The 21,062-nt window shown below is 37.3% G+C and overlaps 1 protein-coding gene across 1 annotated transcript in view; it reads right to left on the reverse strand.

The window, feature by feature from the left end:
• Nucleotides 1-21,062, reverse strand: part of SQLE (squalene epoxidase) — an 86,383-nt gene that overhangs the window by 9,668 nt on the left and 55,653 nt on the right. The window contains exons 7-8 of the mRNA XM_033929606.1: nucleotides 16,596-16,691; nucleotides 15,132-15,274 (exon numbers count right to left, since the gene is read on the reverse strand). Coding sequence (XP_033785497.1) covers nucleotides 15,132-15,274; nucleotides 16,596-16,691 — 239 coding nt within the window. The remainder of the gene's footprint in view (nucleotides 1-15,131; nucleotides 15,275-16,595; nucleotides 16,692-21,062) is intronic.

Genomic DNA, 21,062 nt, shown 5'->3' on the forward strand with positions numbered 1-21,062 from the left:
ATCTCCACAGGGCAAGATTGCGAGTGCATCTATACCCGGACAACTGGCTGATCAGAGCTCTGTCGTTCTTGGAGGAAGAACAGACAGTGACTCAAGTGGTCCAGGTCTTTCAGATGCTGGGCTATAAATTTTTGAAAGAGCCAACTAGTTCTGTCCCAATTATTGGAATACCTGGGAGTTCTATTCAACACAACGGAAGGGCCATGTCTTATCATATTATTTTCAAATACAACATTCTCACTCACCATATACTATCTAGTGGTCTTCCTTCTTTCCTATACAGTTTTCTGATCCCATATTCACCACAAAGAACATTATGTTCATCTCAGCAACAGTTACTTATTGTCCTTCATTTCGGCAATTATTTCTCGATTTTCATAGCTCTTCCTCTTTCTCCGTTAAGGCTACCACCCTTTGGAATTCCTTACCCTACTACCTCCGCATTGAAAAATCTTTTGCGACTTTTAAGGTGCAATTGAAGTCATATTATTTTTCTTTGGCTTTTTGCTCTTGATCTTTTCCTTACTTTACTCATGCTATGGATCACCCTTTCTTCCTGACTTCTTAGCTTATATCGTTAATTGTTTGGGCAGAATTTCACTGTGACTTCCCTTCCCTTTTGATGCACTCCTTCCCTTCCCCATTTGTTTGTTTTTATTGTAACCTTCCCTTTCTTTATACCCTTTGTACCCATTTTTCTTTGTATGTTGGTTGTATTTTTGTTTTAGTTTATTGCCTCTCTTGTTATATCTTTTTAATTTTTTGTTTTTAATATATTATTATTGTAAACCGCTTAGACTAACAATGGTTTTATTTGCAGTATATCAAATAAATTTAAACTTGAAACTTCCAAAGGCCAGGACTGAATCAATACATCCAACCTTTCACCTCTTTGGCTGTAGAAGCGATTCGCCTTTGCATTCTTGGCTGAAGCCATCAAATCCATCGCCATTTTTCCCCAGCATTGCACAATGAGATTGAAAGCTCTTTGGGACAGTGACCACTCCGCTGGGTCTAGAGCAGAGGTGGGCAACTCTGGTCCTCCAGGGCTGAAATCCAGTCGGGTTTTCAGGATTTCCCCAATGAATATGCATGAGATCTATTTGTATGCACTGCTTTCAATGCATATTCATTGGGGAAATCCTGAAAACCCGACTGGATTTTGACCCTCGAGGACCGGAGTTGCCCACCCCTGGTCTAGAGTCTGTCAGCTAAGAAAGTTGGCCTGATTGTTTTCCACTCCCACTATGTGGGCTGAGGAGAGCACCTGAAGATGAGCTGCCGCGTAATAGGGCACTTCTGGTACCTTCCTGTCTGTTCACATAAGCTACTGTGGTGACTTTGTCATAAAAAGCACAGTTACTTACCTTAACAGGTGTTATCCAGGGACAGCAGGCAGATATTCTCAACATATGGGTGACGTCATCCACTGAGTCCCGATGCGGACAACTTAACAAGCAGACTTGCTAGAAGAACTTTTAGAAAGTTTGCGACTGCCGCACCGGGCATGCGCAAGTGCCTTCCTGCCTGATGTAGAGTGCGCGTCTCCTTAGTTCAGATAGCTAGCTAAGAAGCCCATCAGGGGAGGTGGGTGGGTTGTGAGAATATCTGTCTGCTGTCCCTGGATAACACCTGTTACGGTAAGTAACTGTACTTTATCCCAGGACAAGCAGGCAGCATATTCTCAACATATGGGTGACCTCCAAGCTACAAGTACCACCACAAGTTGATACTGGAGAATTATAACCTAAATGGAGAAAAAGATCTAAGATTCACCACTTAGGGAACATGTATTGTTCTCCCTAAGAATATTGTGGTGATGAATATCTATTATTGATCAAAAAACCTCCATCCTATCCAAAAAATGTTTTAATTTATATTTTTATACTTTCTTATATTTTCTTTCTTAAATTCATATTAACAATTGAATAAGTGCAGTTAATAAAGTGCAGAAAGCCAACACTTATCTGTTGTGTAATGATAAATCAAAATGTTCTACTGCACCAGTTGATAATCGAGTGGGTATTCTCGAAATCTGTGCTCAATGATAAATAGCAGATTTCAAGAATACTGGCGAGACCGGCGATGCTTGTCTCGGGAAACCTCGACTCGACAGGAGCGAGGTCGGGGCAAGTTGGGTCAGAACTGAGGAGATCTGCATGGTCAGGATCATCTTAAGCATGTCCTCAAACATCGGCATCGAGACCAATGGATCTGGCCGGACTGGTGCAGCAGTGCGCTCCAACGAGAGACACACTTTGGAGGAGGTCTCGTAGAGGCCGGCAGGACTGCACTCACTGCCTGGGGTGCCAGAGACTCCATGGAAGGCTTCTTTGGTAGCGGAGCTCAACCTGAAGGAGGAAGAGGAGACTTACCCGAGGCCGAGGCTTTAGCAGCTGGAGCAGTCAAGGCCTTTGAATCCGAGGGTGATTTGCTCGGGGCCGAGACCTTCGAGGCCGAGGCCAGGGTTGATGTCGGGATCGAGGTCTTCTCAACCGGCTGTTCTATTGCACCAAAGAGCTCAGTGATCCTAGCCTGCCTACACCAAAGAGCCCGGGGCTGGAGAATGGCACAACGCGGGCAAGAGTCGGTAGGGTGGTCGGAGCCCAGGCACAAGATATACCAACGGTGTGGGTCGGTAATCGAGATCACCCGACCACACTGCGAGCACTTTTTAAACCCGGTAACAGGCTGAGACATAGGGAAAAAATATTGCCGCGGCCGCACGAGGCCAGACGGTCAGACTGAAAAACCGGAGTCCCCCGGTCGAAGTCATTCCGAGAAAAAAACAAAGTTGAAAAACATGCTGCACAGCGACTCCCAATCAAATAAAACACGAAAAGAAGCTGTGGTGCAAGAAGGCACTTAGATTCGATGCAGAGAAGAGAGACAGGGCTTTCTGGCTCCGCGGAAAACTAAGAACTGAGGCCACGCTGAGGAGATGCGTCCCCTAGCTTGAGTGGGAAGGCACACGCGCATGCGCAGTGCAGCACTAGCAAACTTCAAGATCTTCAATCAAATTTGCCTGAAAGCTGTCATGACGGGGCTCCGTGGATGACGTCACCCACATGTGGAGAATATGCTGCCTGCTTGTCCTGGGATAAAAGGGTAATACCTTATGCTGAGAGGTAGGGCTGGAAGTTGAAGAGCAAGGTTGAGACATTTGCAAGGACTCAGCTCCTTGTAAAGAGTGTTCAGACTGATCTCGAGGTACTCTTAAGGACTTGACTCCTTGGACAGAGTGTGTAGGTTGGACTCGAGGCACTCTCAAGGATGCGACTCCTTGTATTACTGCTGAGTGCTCAGGCTGGACTGCAGAAAGCAGAATCGAGGCAGGAGTTAATTTGGGAAACACATTACCAAACTCCTGATGCAGAATAGTTTCCAACATATTCTATAAAGCCAGCACCAAGACCACTGAAGCTGGTATAGTTAGTGTGGCTATGGATTCCAAGGAAGACGACCTGGAGGAAGAGTGTTGCCTCGATTTCGAGACCCTTTTCTTGGACAGTCTCGGAACCACTGATTCTAAAGTTGGCATGGGCTATAACTCTGGAAGAGTTGGCTTAGATATCTTACCTGATGGAGACACAGGATAATGGCCCTTCAGGAGATGATTTAGCAGACTTTCCCGAGGATGAGGATTTCCCCATCGAGGAAGGTTTTAATGAGGCTGAAGTCGAGGTGGAAGGTTTGAGCCCCACAGAAGACTTAAACAGAGTCGAAGTCGAGGGCACAATCAGGATCGAGGCTTTAGCTGAGGAAAGATCCATACCCCCCGAAGATTTTTTCAAGTTGAACTCGACGTTTAAGGGCTCGATTTTGACTCCTGCAGGAACTCAGACTGGCTTCTCTTGGGCTCCGCAGCATCCACGCACATGTGTTTCGTGTCTATGCTGTTTGTGGTCTCCAGAATGTTTTTTATCCCTACCGCTCATATCCCCTGTAGTTCCCCAGCCCTAGAGGACTTGGAGGAAGCCAAGCCTGAGGCTCCTGCTCCTCAGCTGACCATCCAGCTGAAAACTGTCATGATATAGGGGCAGAACAGCCTGAGGAGTCCATCCTAGTTGATTTTGAGCCAAATCGAGGGGTTTTCAGCCAGATGGAGACTTTAGAAAAAAAAAAGAAGAGAAGAAAAACAGCCAATGGATAAGGCTCTGGAAACACAGTTAAGAGCAAAACCAGATGAAAGTGTAACCAGAGACTTGAAAGGATGATTAGAAAAATAAAATCACCAGACAACAAAGGTAGGGAAATGATTTTGTTTTCAATTTAGTTATTGAAATGTGTCAGTTTTGAGAATTCATATCTATTGTCTATATTTTGCACTATATTTGTCTATTTTTCTTTTTTTTTTTTTTTATTTATCTTTTTTTTTTTTTCCCCATTATTTTTTATTTTCAAATTTTACATAAAGTGTACAAAATATTAAAATACAATTGATAAATACATAGTATCACTTTTATATCTAATACATTATATATCTAAATTTGATTTTCCCCCTCACCCTCCCCCCACCCTTTTATTACTTTAATATAATATTTTTAATTTTCAAATTTTACATAAAATGTACAAAATATTAAATTACAATTGATAAATACACAATATCATTTTTGTATTTAATACATCCTATTCTAAATATATTTTTATCCCTTCTCCCTCCCCCCACCCTTTTATTATTTTTCATTCATATATATTGTATAACATATTATAACATATTTTGTAAAAATTATTTTCATTACCCCCCCTCTATGTGCGTCATAAAAAAGATACTTAAAAGAAGAAAAGAAGCAGAGAAATCTTAATATTTATTCATTGCAGTATTTTGTCAATGGCCCCCATATTTTTATGAATTTAGTATATGTCCTTCTTTGTATTGCTATTGTTCTTTCCATTTTATATATATGACATATTGTATTCCACCAAAATGTATGATTTAGGTTATTATGATTTTTCCAATTATTGGTTATATGTTGAATGGCAACCCCTGTCATAATTAATAAAAGCTTGTTGTTTTCTGATGAAATTTGACTATTTTTCCTCATCATCATTCCAAATAATATCGTATCATATGATATTGCTATATGATTTTCCATTAATTTATTAATTTGTGGCCAAATTGAATTCCAAAAAGTTTTAATGTAGGGACAATGATAAAGTAAGTGATCTAATGTCCCTGGTTCCAGATTACAATGCCAGCATTTATTAGACTTAGAATTGTCTAATTTTTGCAAACGTGTAGGGGTCCAAAAAGCTCTATGTAATAAAAAGAACCAAGTTTGTCTCATAGATGCTGACATTGTACATTTCATTCTCCAAGACCAAATTAGTGGCCATTGAGATGCATTAATTTGATGCTTAATCTCAATGCTCCAAATATCTCTTAGACCATTTTTTGGTTTTTTATTCAAATATCCAGATATTAATTTATACCACAATGCGGCTTGATGTCCTAGGAAGTCTGCTTGAAAACATAAGAACTTTAAACTATATTGATTATTCAATGTTTTCCATTCAGGGAACCCAACCTGAATGGCCTGCTTCAATTGCAACCATTTAAAATTTTGTGTTTTATTTAAACCAAATCTATATTGCAATTGTGGAAATTCCAGCAGTTTACCTTCTGAAATAACATCATCTAAAGATCTAATGCCTGCAATAATCCAGTTCTTCCAAAGGATTTGTGTTCCGCCAATTTTGATCTTGGAGTTTATCCATATAGATTGATTAGTTGATTTATTTATTGGTATAGGTGTTAATTTACTTATAAATCTCAGTGTTTTCCAAGTATCCATTAAAATTTTATTTTCTCTGTATCTTCTAGGCATGTTAATACTTGGAAGGTGAACTAAATTTAGGGGAAACATAAGGCGCCATTCCAAATATAACCAATCTGGTGCATTATCTATAAGTTCTGGGAGGATCCAATACATACCCTGACGTAGAATATAGGCTTGATGGTACCTATAGAAATTTGGAAAATTTACCCCTCCCTCCTTAATTGATTTTTGCAAGGTTACTAAAGCTATTCTAGGTGTTTTACCAAGCCAAAGAAATTTTGTTAAGATGTTATAAAAGATTTTATAAAAGGACCCCTGAAAATAAATAGGTATCATACTCATTTGGTAACAAACTACAGGTAACATCATCATTTTAATAGTTTGAACTCTTCCCCACCAAGAAATATGTAATGGGTTCCATTGCTCACATAACTCCGTAACTTTTTTTAATACATATTTTTCATTTTCTTTTACAGTATCTTCAATTGTATTTTTAACTTGAATACCAAGATATTTAAATCCTTCTTCTTTCCATATGAATGGAAAAGTGTCAAATAATCCTTTTGCACAATAAATATTTAAAGGTATAATTTCAGATTTATTCCAATTAATTTTATAACCTGAAAATTTGCCAAACTTATCAATTAATTCCAATAAAGAAGATAAGGTAGACTCTGGATTTCTCAAATAAAGCAAAATATCATCAGCATAAGCTGAAATTTTATATTCCATATCTGAATATGGAATACCTTGTATCTCCCTCGTTTGCTGTATTGCTAACAATAAGGGTTCTAATACAACATCAAATAACAAAGGAGATAAAGGACAACCTTGTCTAACTCCCCTCTGCAATTGAAATCCATCAGATATCTTATTATTAATATTTAATCTTGCAATCGGGAAGCTATACAATGTTTTTACCATTTGTATAAATCCAGAACCTATACCAAACCATTCTAAAGCCTGATACATAAAATTCCATTCTACTCTATCAAATGCTTTTTCAGCATCTAATGAAACTGTAAAAGCTGGTTCATCTATTTTTTTTGACAAGTTTAACATGTGAAACAATAATCTAGAGTTATTAGAGGAATGTCTTTTAGCAACGAAACCCGTTTGATGCATATCTATAATATGTGGGAGAGCTTTGGCTAATCTCAAAGCCAAAATTTTTGCCAAAAGTTTATTATCAACATTTATCAAAGATATAGGCCTGTAGTTTGAGACCAAAGTAGGATCTTTATTTGGCTTAGGCAAAACAATTATTATTGATTCAGCCATAGTACCTTTAATATTACTTTTTATAAGTTGTGTCTGATATAAATTTAGTAGATATGGGGAAAGGACATTTTGAAATGTTTTATAAAATTCTACTGTATAACCATCACCACCTGGAGCGGATCCAACTCTAAGAGATCTCAATGCTGTTTCTAATTCTTTTAATGATATAGGTTCATCTAAACTCCGTTTTATATGATCAGGAACCTTAGGTCCATTGATTAAATCTAAAAAGTTTTTTCCATCTTTTTGTCTCTCCAAATAAGGCTCGGAAGAATATAGGTCCTTATAAAATTTTAAAAATTGTTTTAATATTATATTTGTTTGATTTGTTATTATACCATTATCATCTTTTATTCCATTAATATTAGTTTTCCTTTTTTTTGCTTTAAGATAATTTGCCAATAGTCTCCCCGCTTTATTAGAATTTCCATAATACATTGTTTGCTTGGAAAACAAATCTCTTCTTATCATTTTTGAAGTTAATTCATTATATTTACCTTTTGCTTTCAAAAGAGCTTGCAAAACTTCATTTTCCCATTTACTTACCAATTTAGCTTCTAATATTTTTATTTCTTTTTCTAATTCTATAAATTGTATTTTAATCTGTTTCCTAATAAAAGCTGAATATGATATAATATTACCCCTCATAGTTGCTTTAAATGCATCCCATACATTCTCTATAGATGTATCCTCCACTAAATTTATTTGAAAGAAATCGTTAATTTGTGTTTTAAAATTTTCTAAAAATTTGTCATCCACAAGCAATGTATTATCAAATCTCCAAAGAGGTCTACCAATCTCTAATTGATCTAATTGTAATTCTATCCATACTCTCGCATGATCCGAAATAATAATAGGATCTATGGAAGCTTTAATCACCTGTTGCACTTTATTTGTTGAAACAAAAATATAATCTATTCTTGAAAATGATTTATGAACCTGTGAACAAAATGTAAATTCCTGATCATTAAAATGAAGAATACGCCATATATCTTTCAAATCACATGATTGAATCAAATTATCTAAACCTAAAGATTTTATACTTTTACCTGGTTTTTTATCCAATAATGGATCCATTACAGCATTAAAATCTCCAGCCACCACTAAATTAGAAGCAGCCAGTGGTAACAACATATTCTGTAATTTTTTAAAAAATTCTGATTGATTCGAATTAGGGGCATATATATTGAACAACGTCAGGGTATCATTTCCCATACTTATATCAATATGTATCCATCTTCCATGTGGATCTGAATTTTTTACCTTAAACTTGGCCGTACATTTTTTATTTATAAGAATTGCTACCCCTGCTTTTTTACCCTCTGCTGGAGCAAAAAAACATTCCTTTACCCACCCACCCGATAGTTTCTGTGATTCCTTTATACTAAGATGGGTCTCCTGCAGACAGTAAATATCCGCATTTTGCTTTTTTAAAAATGTTAATACTTTTTTCCTTTTTATTACGTGATTCAGACCATTGACATTAATAGAATATATCTTAAAAGACATTATACATTTTAATATTTCTCATTATGATCTTTTTCTCCTCTTCTTTCATATTTAGAATCCAAAAATTGTTTTTCACGACACACATATTTACCCCTAAAGTATCTAATCCCTTGTTTATTTTTTCCTTAATCATTCTAGTAAATATTCTCCTTTTCCCTCCCTTTCCCACCCAATACAATGGCTGCTTAAGGATACACATTGGAACTGTAATCCAAACATTCTCCTCCCCTCTAGACATTCAATATTCAATCAAATTCCCCTTCTATCTATTTATATTAACCTTTAATATCTTTAGTCATATTTTCATAACATTTCATTTCAGATATTTCAATATTTCATACTTTTATAATTATTTCATAAAGTCATCAAAACCCATCTTAAAATTTTATGTTAAAATATCATAGGTTCTGGTTTAGAAAGAAAAGCTTTTAGTTTTTCTGGATCCTCGAAATACAAGGATTTATCTCCAGATGATACTCTCATTTTCGCCGGATAATATAGACCATATTTAAAACCTTTTTCTTTTAGTTGAGGTCTCATGTCTAATAGTCTCTTTCTTTTATTTGCTGTGTTTTTGGCAAAGTCCGGTAAGAACCATATTCTAGATCCTTTATAATTTAGATTTTTGTCTTTCTTTGCAGCATTTAATATTTCTAATGCTTGTTGGTATCTAAGCATTTTGAAAATTATTGGTCTTGGCCTGTCTTTATTTTCTGTGTTTTTAACTGGGATCCTATGCGCCCTTTCTATTTCTAGTGGTTGTTTCAAGTCCAGTTGTAATATTTTTGGAATTAAATTTTCTAGAAAAAGAATAGTATTTTTTCCCTCTAAATTTTCTTGTATTCCAAAAAGTTTAATGTTTTTCCTTCTTCCTCTATTCTCATAGTCTTCCAGTTGATCTTTCAATTTGTTTAATTCCAGACTATCATTTTTGCATCTGTTTGTTTCGCTTTCTATGATCTCCATTTTAGATTCTAGTTCAGTTGTTCTTTTGTTATTACTTTCCATTTGTCTGTGAATGTTTAATATTTCTTCTTTCATTTCAGACATATTGGTTACTGTTTCCTTAAGCATTTGCTTAATTTGTCTTAGTTCTTCCATAACTTCTGCTTTACTCAATATGTCAGGTTCTTCAGCAGGAAGTGGTATCTTGCTTGGTGTTATTTGATCTTGTTTTTGTCTTTTTGCTGACGTGCCAGCCTCATTTTTGTTTTGTCTGGTACTTGCCATGCTGTTGTTTCTTTTTTCCGTGGTTTTTATTTCTTCAGGTTTGTTAGGAATCTTAAAATCTCTTTCAGTCACAATTTTTAGTAATCTGTCTTTGATATTTTATTATACCAGTGTTGCGTTGTTCTAGCACTGAGAAAAGTTGAGGAAATATCAATTTTCTTTAATTCTCCTTTGTTATGTTTTGTTTCAGTTTTGGCAATTCTCTTCACATTGACTTTCCAATCAATAATAGAGAATAATCCTTTTTTCTCTCAGGATTTCATTTTAACTTTGACAGCAGGAATTTTATTAACAGTTTTTTTTTCCTCTCCTTTCAGTTATATCCCCCAATGTCAGACTGAGAGAAGAAAAACCATATTTCAAAGGGGGAAATTCCTTCTTTCTTTGTATTTAGATAGTTCCAGACTTTCAAGCTCTCTTTGAATTATTTATCACCTATCTCTCAGTATCGTATCACTCCAGTATAGAAAGGCACTCTCCGTTTCTGACTCATTCACTCTCAAGTTTTGTCTCAGTCAAATAGAGAAAGGTAATATAAGTACACAGCTTTAAATTCTATAGAAATCAGCTATAGGAAGCCAAGTTTACAATTTTTTTTTTTTTTTTTTTTAATATCCTGTCCTCAATCTCTTACCGTTTCAGTAAAAGAGAGAAAAAATTGCCGATTCTTTGTCTTCTTGTTCTCAGTTCAGCACGAGCAGGGAAGTACAGCTTTAAAACTGCCACAGTTCTAACAGTCAGTTATTAACGATCTTATATCAAAATCGATCTCTCTTCAATTTTTCACCACCTTTCACCTCTTTTCTAATGTCATCCCCTTAAAATCATCAGAAATTGACCTCACCTTTCTCTTTTCTCTATGTGGGCTGTATCTTACAGTTCATCAAAGAAAACTTAGAGAGATTCAATATTCTGCATGAAAAATCATCATAAAGGAAACAAACCCTTTCTCCTAGGGCTTCAGTGCAGTCCTGGCAGTATTCCTCTTCCTTCGGTGATCTTTCCACCACTGTCAGTTCTTCCGACAAAATTTTTAGTTCCTTTTATTTTCCTCCGTCTGCACTCGATAACAAACCGCCCCAGCACTGAAGAGAAAGGCGCCTTCCTGACTCCTTCCCTCAGATTTCAATTAAATTTCGGCGGATAAAGGAAATATTGTTCCGTTAGATGTTTGAAGTTAACATGTAATTATCATGAAAAAAAATCAACATGAAAAGGCTCCGAATCAGCGCCGGCAGGAGAAATCAAACCGCCACATAAATCAACTGATAGCAGCCTCACAACAAGATCGTTTTTTTTTTTTTTTTTTAACTGTTCCAGCAAACCTCCTCCTCAATCTCCTGCTGTTTCAGTAAAGAGAAAATTCGCCGATTCTTTGCCCTCAGGGTCTCTGTTCAGCGCGGGCAAGAGAGGTCTGCTTCAAACCGCCACAGTTCTATCCCTCTTTAATTTCTCTCGCTGCCAGTCTCTCTTTCTCAATGCCCAATTTTTAAACTTTTCCTTCGTTGGCCAATTTAAATTTTTATCAGCCTTCACTCACTGCCTCGCCGTTTCAGCACAGATAAAAGCCGGTATAAAGTTTCAATTACCTTCCCTCAGCTTTTTTTGATGTCGGCGATTTGATGTCAGGCACTCTGACTTTTTTCAGCTGTTATTTTCACAGACTTCAACTTCAGGCTTAAGAGGGTAATATCAACATCAGTAATAATTATTTTTTGATGAAATTTTCAAGAAGGGAATAATATTTTTTATCTTCTATTGCCTAGATGAAGAGGAGCTTTGCGATTACACGTCCATTCGTGTTCGCGTTAAGCCACGCCCCCATTTTTATTTATCATTTTAATACATCCCATTTACAAAGATGTTAAAGGCAATACAAAAGTATAAGCTCACTTAGTTAAAAACTAAGGACCAAAAAGTAAACAATGAAAGAAAAAAACCATCTAATACAGTCCACAATCTGAGGAGAAGAAACAAAATGAATAAAGCCCCTCGGGAAAGGGGACATATACCAAAGAAAATTAAAAAATTAGGAAATAGAGCAGAGTATTGTGATATTATCCTATCCATAAATTAATACCGCATAAGTAACCTGTTTCAATCGGGCTGTGTAGAGATTCCTTTTACCTTCCAGGAAAAAACCTAATTGGGCAGGTTCAAAGAAAATATATTTACTCCCATGATAGGAGACAAAACATTTACAGGGAAATATTTTTCTATTTTTCTGTAGCTGTTACTGGGGTGACATAGCATATTTCTCTGCGTACAGTGTGCTTTGTGTAGTTTAATTTTGTGGTTACCATTATGTAATGTTAAAAAGATTACATTGTGTGTATATGAAAAATGAATGGAAGAAATTACATTATAATTAGTACTAATATGATGGGATTGGGGTCAGGGGCAGAGCTTGGATGATTAGTGGTCAAGGGTACTCATTTGATATTTGTTAGACTTAGGGCCTGTTTTACAAAGCTGCGCTAGTGGCTGTTGCACGGTAATGGCCCCGAAGCTCATAGAGATTTAAAGGGCTTTGGGGCTGTTGTGCGGCTTTGTAAAACAAGCAGTTAGAGAGGGTACTTGACTTGAAGAAGTTGAAAAACACTGCTCTAACCCAAGCCAGGCAATGTGCACTGATGGTAACTGCAATGGCCCACAGCATCTTAGTTGTTCATAGATAGACCAAATCAGGTGACAAGTATATTCTTGGGTATGTGGCAGATATGGGAAGGAGGTCTGCACACCCCTCCACCAACAATGTAGTGAGTTGCAATCATCAAGCTGAGAACAGCTTCCTAGTAACTTTTTTTTTTTTTTTACCTACTAAGGGCTCTTTTTACTAAGGTGTGCTAGCGTTTTTAGCGCACGCAGGATATTACCGTGTACTACGCGGCTAGAACTAACGCCAGCTCAATGCTAGCGTTAAGGTCTAGAACGCGGGGAAATTCAGCGCATGCTATTCCATGCATTAATGCCCTAACGCAGCTTAGCAAAAGGAGCCCAAAGTTCTTTCATCTTTGCCTGGCAACATATTAATCTGGAACTTGGATTGTGGGGGGGAGGGTTTTAATAATTATTTATTTTTTTAACTACACTTTCTGAGACCATGGAATGATGTGACAGCTGCAGCTGGTCATGGTTAGAGCCTTTATATACTTTATATTTGAAGCTCCAGGCATCTTGAAGTAGCAACAATAGAGAAGGTTGTCTGCCAGATGCTGAACTAACGATCTTGCAGGACCTGGTGCACTGGAAGGGTTATTGATTCCTTGGTGAAGGCATTGCAGAACTGCAAAATGGTCTGGCAATCAAGCTTGCTTCCTGGTACTTGGGTGACTTCCAGCTTCATGCCTTAAACAGTTTTTCAGGGGTACGTTGGCTTGAATAATCTTCTAACTGCTTCTCATAAACAAGATAAACCGGGGAAGCAAACAGACTGGCAGGTGCAAAAGAGGTAATGTTGTCTTCTGGGCCACTCCTGATATCCCATGATGCCCCCCCAGAGAGACAGTGCATTAGAGCAGAGTGGAGTTGTATCTTTATTGTATTTTTGTACTAAATGCAGTATATAAAATCAATAAATCTAATCCAAGAAAAGTTAAAAATTTTTCTTCAATTGCATTCGAAGCAGGCCATTCAGGCAGGGTTCCCTGAATGGAAGTCCTTAAATACTCAATTTACTTTGGAATTCTTATGCTTTCAGGCAGACTTTCAGGGTCACCAGGCCGCACAGTGGTACAAAACATTATCTGGCTATTTAAACAAAAAACCAAGGACTGTACTTAGAGATATTTGGAGCATTGAGATTAAGCATCAAATTAATGCATCTCAATGGCCACGTATTTGGTCTTGGAGGATAAGATGTACAATGTCTGCGTCTATGAGGCAAACGTGGTTTTTCCTGTTGCATAGAGCACTCTGGACCCCTGTTCGTTTACAAAAATTGGATTGCTCTAAGACTAATAGATGTTGGCATTGTCATCTTGAGGCTGGAACTCTAGATCATTTATTATTTTATTGTCCTCTTATTAATAATTTTTGGAAATTGATCTGGGGTCAAATAAATTGTATGTTAGAGAATCATGTGGCCCTGTCATATGATACAGTTTTGTTTGGTATGTCTATGAGGGCCAAAAGTCAAATCTCCTCGAATAATAATAAGCTGTTAATGTTTTTACAGGAGTTGCCATCCAACAAATAACATACAATTGGAAAGACTATAGAGAGTTAAACTACTGTTTCTGGTGGAATTTGGTGTGTCATGTGTATGAAATGGAAAAAACATTGGCGGTTAGAAAAGGTTATTTTAAGAAATTTAAAGATGTGTGGGGACCATTAATAAATTACTATAATAAATAATTGTATTTATCCCCATTTAGTATGTATATGTGGGTGGGTGGGTGGGTGGGTTTTATGAAAAATGTGATAGGCAATTATAAGTATATTTGGAAAGGGAGGGATGGGAGGTAATTTATAGTATAAGATGACTGTAGAATTTCAAGTAGAATTCCAAGAAATCAAAGAAAGAAATAAATGCACAGGAGAGCCAAAAGAACTCAACCCGCGGCAAAAAAGAAGGCAAAAAAAGAGATTCAATGGGCGCAAATTGAAGATAGACTTCTCAGCTCCGCGGAAGAAAAAGAACTGAGGAGACACGCCCGGAGCATCGGGCGGGAAGGCACTGGCGCATGCGCGGTGCGGGCATCTCGAAACTTCTGAGTTTCTTCAAGCAAGACATGCTTGCAAGATGTCCGTATTGGGGCTCTGTCGGATGACATCACCCCACTAGTGAGAATACCTGCCTGCTTGTCCTGGGATAATGTATATTATGATTTGATTTATTGTACACTTGTTTCCATATTTTAAAAAATGAATAAAGAAATATTTAAAAAAAAAAATTTTTCTTCAGCAAGAGGAAAGTTTTGGATAACAGGATTTGTCAGATGACATCACCACACAGTTTGCTTACATTTCCCCTGCTTGTCTGTGGAGAAAAAGAGGAAGACAATCTATCTGGAGTAAGCTGCTTTGAAGGGGTGTTCCAAATTGTACAATTATAACCTCCCTCCCCTCATTGATCTTGCTTCTTGCGTCCACTAGAAAAAGCCTTTTAAAAGCCCATCTTTTAAAAAAAATGTTGTTTTGATGATGTATAAGGAATAACATGTATGAAACAAAAAAAATAGAAAAAAAAATGAGAACACTAACTACTGATCTGCTTGCAGACAGTTGCTTAGAGAAGGCATCTTGAGCATCCCAAATACCATTGGCTTTTTTTTTCCCAAGGAATGGCTCAGCTTGGGTGTCATTCAACCACTAGTCTTCATGGCTCACCTGGAGTATAGCTGAATCCTCATAGAGGTCAGGGATTTCCTGTAATAAGCTTCTCCATATTTTAATGTCATTCAGCACAACACTCATTCCTCCTCCTGTCAGAGGGTGCCTCATATTGTATGCATCTCCCAAGAGCAACACACCTAGATTTAAGATAGAACCCAGAAAAAAATGAATCTACCTGTGTGCCAGGCTAAAATGATATCTTGATAAACTAATTTTCTTCAACTTTCATAAAAAGAAGAAACATTCCTAGCACTACCCACTCTTATAGGCAGGCCAATACCATACAAATGTAGTTTATACCAGACTATAAATACTGATCTTCTGGTTAGGGACTGGTCCTAAACTAAAGTACTTCTAATTATCAATTTCCAAAATGAGTGGCCTATTTTACCACTATTTTCAGTAGGAATTATATACTTCTAAGAATAAGATAAGAAACAGTTGGAGCTTTAACTAGATTAGAAACACAGTGATGGAATGCCCAAATAAGAGACTGTTCCATGCCTGCAATGTATTTCTTTTTTTTTTAAATCTTTATTCGTTTTCATATCTTACAACAAGTGTATAATATTCAATCAAGAATTTTACAAATCACTTGACATTCTTATTTATAATCACCAAAGCATAAAAAGAACCCCTCCCCCACCCATCCCATCCATTAGGAATAAACCAATTAATACAAATATCATATATCCCAATCCCACCCTACTTATATTCTTATATAATAAAAAGGTGTTTAAGGTGTCTGATCATTAGACTATGTAATCAATGGCCCCCAAATCTTTTTAAAATTATGATAATTTCCTTGCTGTATAGCAAGCACTCTCTTCATTTTATAAATATGACAGACTGAATTCCACCAAAAGGTATAATTAAGTTTAGATGGAAGATTACTGCACAGGTCCTGGACCTGTTGGGCCACCGCGTTAGCGGACTGCTGGGCACGATGGACCTCGGGTCTGACCCAGCAGAGGCATTTCTTATGTTTCTTATGTTTCCTTCCAATTTCCAGTAATATGTTGAATGGCAACCCCCGTCAGTATTAGTAAAAGTTTATTATTATTTGCTGAAATTGGACTCTTTAATTTCATAGATGTACCAAATAAAATAGTATCATAGGAAAGGGCATTTATATCTGAATCCAACTATTCCTAACTATTGTGCCTTGAATCCATAAAAGGGAAAGGAGAGGAGATTTTATATACTTTCTGTAATTACAATCAAAGTGATTTATTTATTATATACAGGTACTTATTTTATACTTGGAGCAATGGACTTGCCCGGTGTAACAAGGAGCTGCAGTGGGAATGAAACTCAGATACCCTAATGCTCAGGCCACTACACTAACCATTAGGCTAATCCTCCATTCTAGCTCTAAAGTATCTGTAGAGCTTTCTGTGCTTAATATAATAGGTAGCACAGGTATCGTGGCTCTCCTGAGAGACTTGCTTTATGTACCTTGTTTGTTCACTGATGAGGGAGGCAGGAAGCTTGCTGGCATGGCCCTCAAACGGTCATTCTGCACTGCCAGAAGGAATGGCTCTTTAGTATGCTCTGTAATAAAGCAGCTCTTTTTAGTTATAACCACCAAGGTATTTCCTCAATTCAGTTCACTCACAGCCCTAAAAAAGAATATTGGGCTAATAGCTACATGGTTAATCAGGGTGAAGAAAGACTAGACATTTGCCAGTCTAGCCGCCTTCTTATTGCTTAATAGCACTTGCTACATAATGGTCTAAAACAGGGGTCTCCAAACTTTTTTCCATGAGTGCTACATTGGGTACTTTAGCACTTTTCAGCAGGTCATAGCTTTAAAAAAAAGATAAATAACTCTAGATCTATGAGTTTTATTGAAAGCAGAAAATTTTATAAACTAATTACAGAGTATGTGATATTAAATTATCATATATTAATGGTGACGAACACTACAAACAAATTCACATATTTTTATCACAAATTATAATAAAACCATTAATGTGAATGATAGAACTGCAGTGTTCTCCCCAGGGCCTTTCAGCCGGGTGCTTCGCCCAGCTAATTTAGATGAGCGCCCGGCTGTAATCTCGATCGCAATCCTGCTGCTGCTGCCGCCTTCTGCTCAACATTTTTAAAAAAACCTTTTCACCGGCTTGGAGATTTACCGGGCTGACTTGGCACAGCCTGAATCGCAAGAGCCTGACTTTTTTTTTTTTTTAGTTTTTAATGCCAGCAAGCGACTTGAACCCATGCTCCCCGGCGGGGCTCTAACATGCATGCTGCTTCCCTCCGAAACCGGAAGTCACATCCCGAGGGGGGAAGAGAAGGGAAGTCGGCATGCACACACCCCGGAGAATGGATTCGCTATAGAAGACAGGTCAGCTTACAACTTGCTCTTGCTTGCATCGGGCTTTCCTCGCTGCCGGGTCCTGCCTACTTTCTGTTTCCGTAAAGGCAGGACCCGGCAACGAGGAAGGCCCGAAGCAAGCAAGAGCAGCGAGTTGTAAGCTTCCCTCCGTTGCTGACTTATGGAAGATAGATCAGCGATGGAAGGAAGCTTACAACTTGCCTTAGTCCAGCCCTGCACAACATGCGGCCCAAAACAGATGTTACTGCCGATATTGCTCTCACTCCGCTCTCCTTTGAAGATTAGCTCAGGAGGCAAGATTTAGCCCGAGATCAGACGAACATTAAAGGGCATCTGAGCAGATTGAGGAGAACATGTCCTGTTTTTACATGCCTAAAAATACCACCTTGTCTAATGTAATCTCTGATCAGATCCTTAAGAGTGATGCAACTATGTATGCTGGACAGTCTCCTCCAGTAAACAGAGCTTTAAAGCCTGCAGCCATACAGAACCAGATAGTCAAAGGGCTCCGAAGTGTAGTATTGCCAAGGGATCTGTCTCACAAGTTTCTGCTGCTGGCAGATGTAAACACAGCACAAGAAATAGAGACTTGTGGCATTCTGTGTGGAAAGCTGATGCATGTAATGGTGCCAAAGCAGTCTGCTGGACCAGACTACAGTTCAGTGATATGGGGAATATGGAAGAATTATTCAGTGTTCAAGATCAACATGATCTCCTCACAGAAGAAAGACGGAGAGAAAGAGAGAGGCAGATACTGGACAGGGGGGGAGAGAAGGGAAGGAGATAGAGATGTCAGACCATGGGATGGAGTGGCAAGGAAGGAAAGGAGAAGAGAGAGATGCCAGAGCATAGGGGAAGGGTGGAGACAAAAAATGGAGAGGGGTTGAAGCTGAAATAAATCATGTACAAAGGAGAGAAAGGGCACAGGATATAGAGTTTATTGAAGAGACATAGAAAGAGGGAAGATACCATATGGAACAGAGAGAGAGCAGACACTGGATGGAAAAGGCAGAAAGGGTGGACAGTGGATGCAAGGGGCAGAGATAGGGTGGACAGTAGATGGAAGGGGTAGAGAGAGGGTAGAGGCTGGGTGGAAGGGGCAAAGAGAGAGGACAGATGTTGCCTGGAAGGGAGCGAGGACAAATGCTGAATAGAAAGAAGAGAGTGAAGAGAAGATGACTAAAGCAGAAACGACAAAAGGTAGAAAAAAAAATATTTTTTTTGCTTTACGTAGAATCAAGTAGTATTGTAACTGTATTGATTAAAATTTATCAATAGGGGGTAATATATGGAAAGGGAGGGAGGGGAGATAGTTTATGGTATAAAATGAATGTAGAGTGAAGAATGTATAGTATGACTTGAATTATTGTACACTTGTTTGCATAATGTAAAAACGAATAAAGATATTTAAAAAAAAAAAAAAAATTTATCAATAGGAAATGGAAAAAGGCAATTTGGGGGGGGGACTAAACCCCTTTCCTCAGATCAGGACAGGATACCATAACAGCTGTTTACTGTACTGTCTTGAAGAAAGATTTGGCCTCTGAAAGCTAATTGAAAAATGGATTAGTCCAATAAAATGGTATTTTCATATTTCTCATTATTTGTTTTATTTCTATTTGTTAATTTGTAAAGTGGTGACTGTTATGTAGAAGTTTTTTTTCAAATTTACATCTACTGTCTTTATATTTTGCACAGTATTAGGGGACATGTGTCACTGTTTCTGTGGTGTTGCATTGTATGCAGAGTCTGGTTTCTTGGCTCAGTTTAACTTTTGACTACATATTTCTATTTTTAGTTTGTGATTATTCCATATTGGGCGAGGGTGTATCTGTGTTCTGTGTGTATGAAAAGGACATGGCTTTCTGTTAACATCGACTACAGGATCAATTGACTGTAGGATCTGGTTTGTTTAGTTTTCCAATGCGTGTGTTGGTGTTCTAGTGCTCACTGCAGTGTTTAAGATGCTGCCTTTTCCTAGATGCACCCTTATTGTGTGACTCATGGATTATTACTAAAAATATCTTTTTTTATATAGAGGAGGGGGTTGTTAAAAAAATAATTAGCACTGGCTGTCATATATACTAGGTACACCACTGGATTTAATGACCCTGTTCTAACTTTACTGTTGACGTAGGTGTTGTCCCCCCCAACACACAGACACACACATTATAAAGAATTAAATTAAAGTTGTATTATCATCAAGCAGCTTTCAAATGACATTATAAGCAAATAAAAATAAAATATTTTTAATACATTGCTAATTATTACCTGCATCTTTACCTATACCGTTTTGCCCTAGCTCTTACTTTGCACTATAGCAAAATAAAAAAGCAGATAAAGATCAATCACACAGGTGCCCTTCAAGGCTCAGTAACACCTCTCCCTAAATTATGTGGAAGAGGTCTGGAAGTGGGGATAGCATCTATTTTATATCCTCAGTGAGACCTCAGGAAGGAACCTAGTGATCAAAACATTATTAGAGGTGTTGTACAGCAGGTGTTGTACAGCCATTTCTTGTATGACTGGATGAGCTATATTTATCTTTTTTTTTTTTAGTTGTTTAAATTCATGCAGTAATAAATGGTTAGACTGAACCTAATGACTTCATTAACACATTTCCCTTTTTTAAACCTCTATACCATTTGAAAGAGGGTGAATATCTAATTATTCACTTCTAGAATTGGATACTTCTTAGATTTAGTAAAAATATTCTGGCACAAGTGTCAAACCTTAAAAAAGGAAGTCATATCGAGCATTGGAAAATAATAATAATTAACTAATAAAAATAGTATACATTTAATTTTCTCCACTACCAAATTTCCCCGCCCAACCCGGCTACTTTTTCATGCCACCTGGCTGGAAAAAATTTCTGGGGAGAACACTGAACTGTTTTTGTGTTTTTAAAATCTTATTAAACTGAGGCTCAAATTTTGAAACGCTAATTACAAGCAGCGACTTCAAATGTTCATCAGATACATTTGCCCTGTATTTTGACTTGATATATTTCGTTCAGGAGGAAGTTTGTTCGCAAAGATACGTTGTCCCAAAAATGGAGATAAATTTACAAGCAAATTTCCACTGCAAGTATTTTTACAGACAATTAACTGTAACGACTAGTAACGAACTTCCAGATTCAATTTAAAGATTAGTCACAGCGTCAGAGCTACCTACAACACCGCAAATTGACACTGTTGATCAAGGCCGAACAAGTACAAAAAAATACCGGAAAGTATACAATTGCGATTCAGTATTAAATAAAGTTGTGAATAATATTAATATTTCACTACAAACTATAGTACATACGCTGTCATACAAGCATTTTCACACCTTCAATGGTAGTGCAGAGAAGACTAGGGGTCTCAAGTGCTCACAGTCAAGGTTTGAGCTTCATCTCATTACCAGTGACTTATGTCGTAAGCTATCATCGGTCCCGTCTAAATTCTCTTTACCAATGAATGGTGACTTTATATAAATATATTATTCTATTATTTTGTCTTTTTTTCTTTATATAATATAAATATTTTGTCTTTATATGCGTGTAAAAATAAATGCTGGATTTTATAAATCAGTCTTATATC

Source organism: Geotrypetes seraphini, chromosome 2, assembly GCF_902459505.1.
Source record: "Geotrypetes seraphini chromosome 2, aGeoSer1.1, whole genome shotgun sequence".
NCBI classification, from domain to species: domain Eukaryota; kingdom Metazoa; phylum Chordata; class Amphibia; order Gymnophiona; family Dermophiidae; genus Geotrypetes; species Geotrypetes seraphini.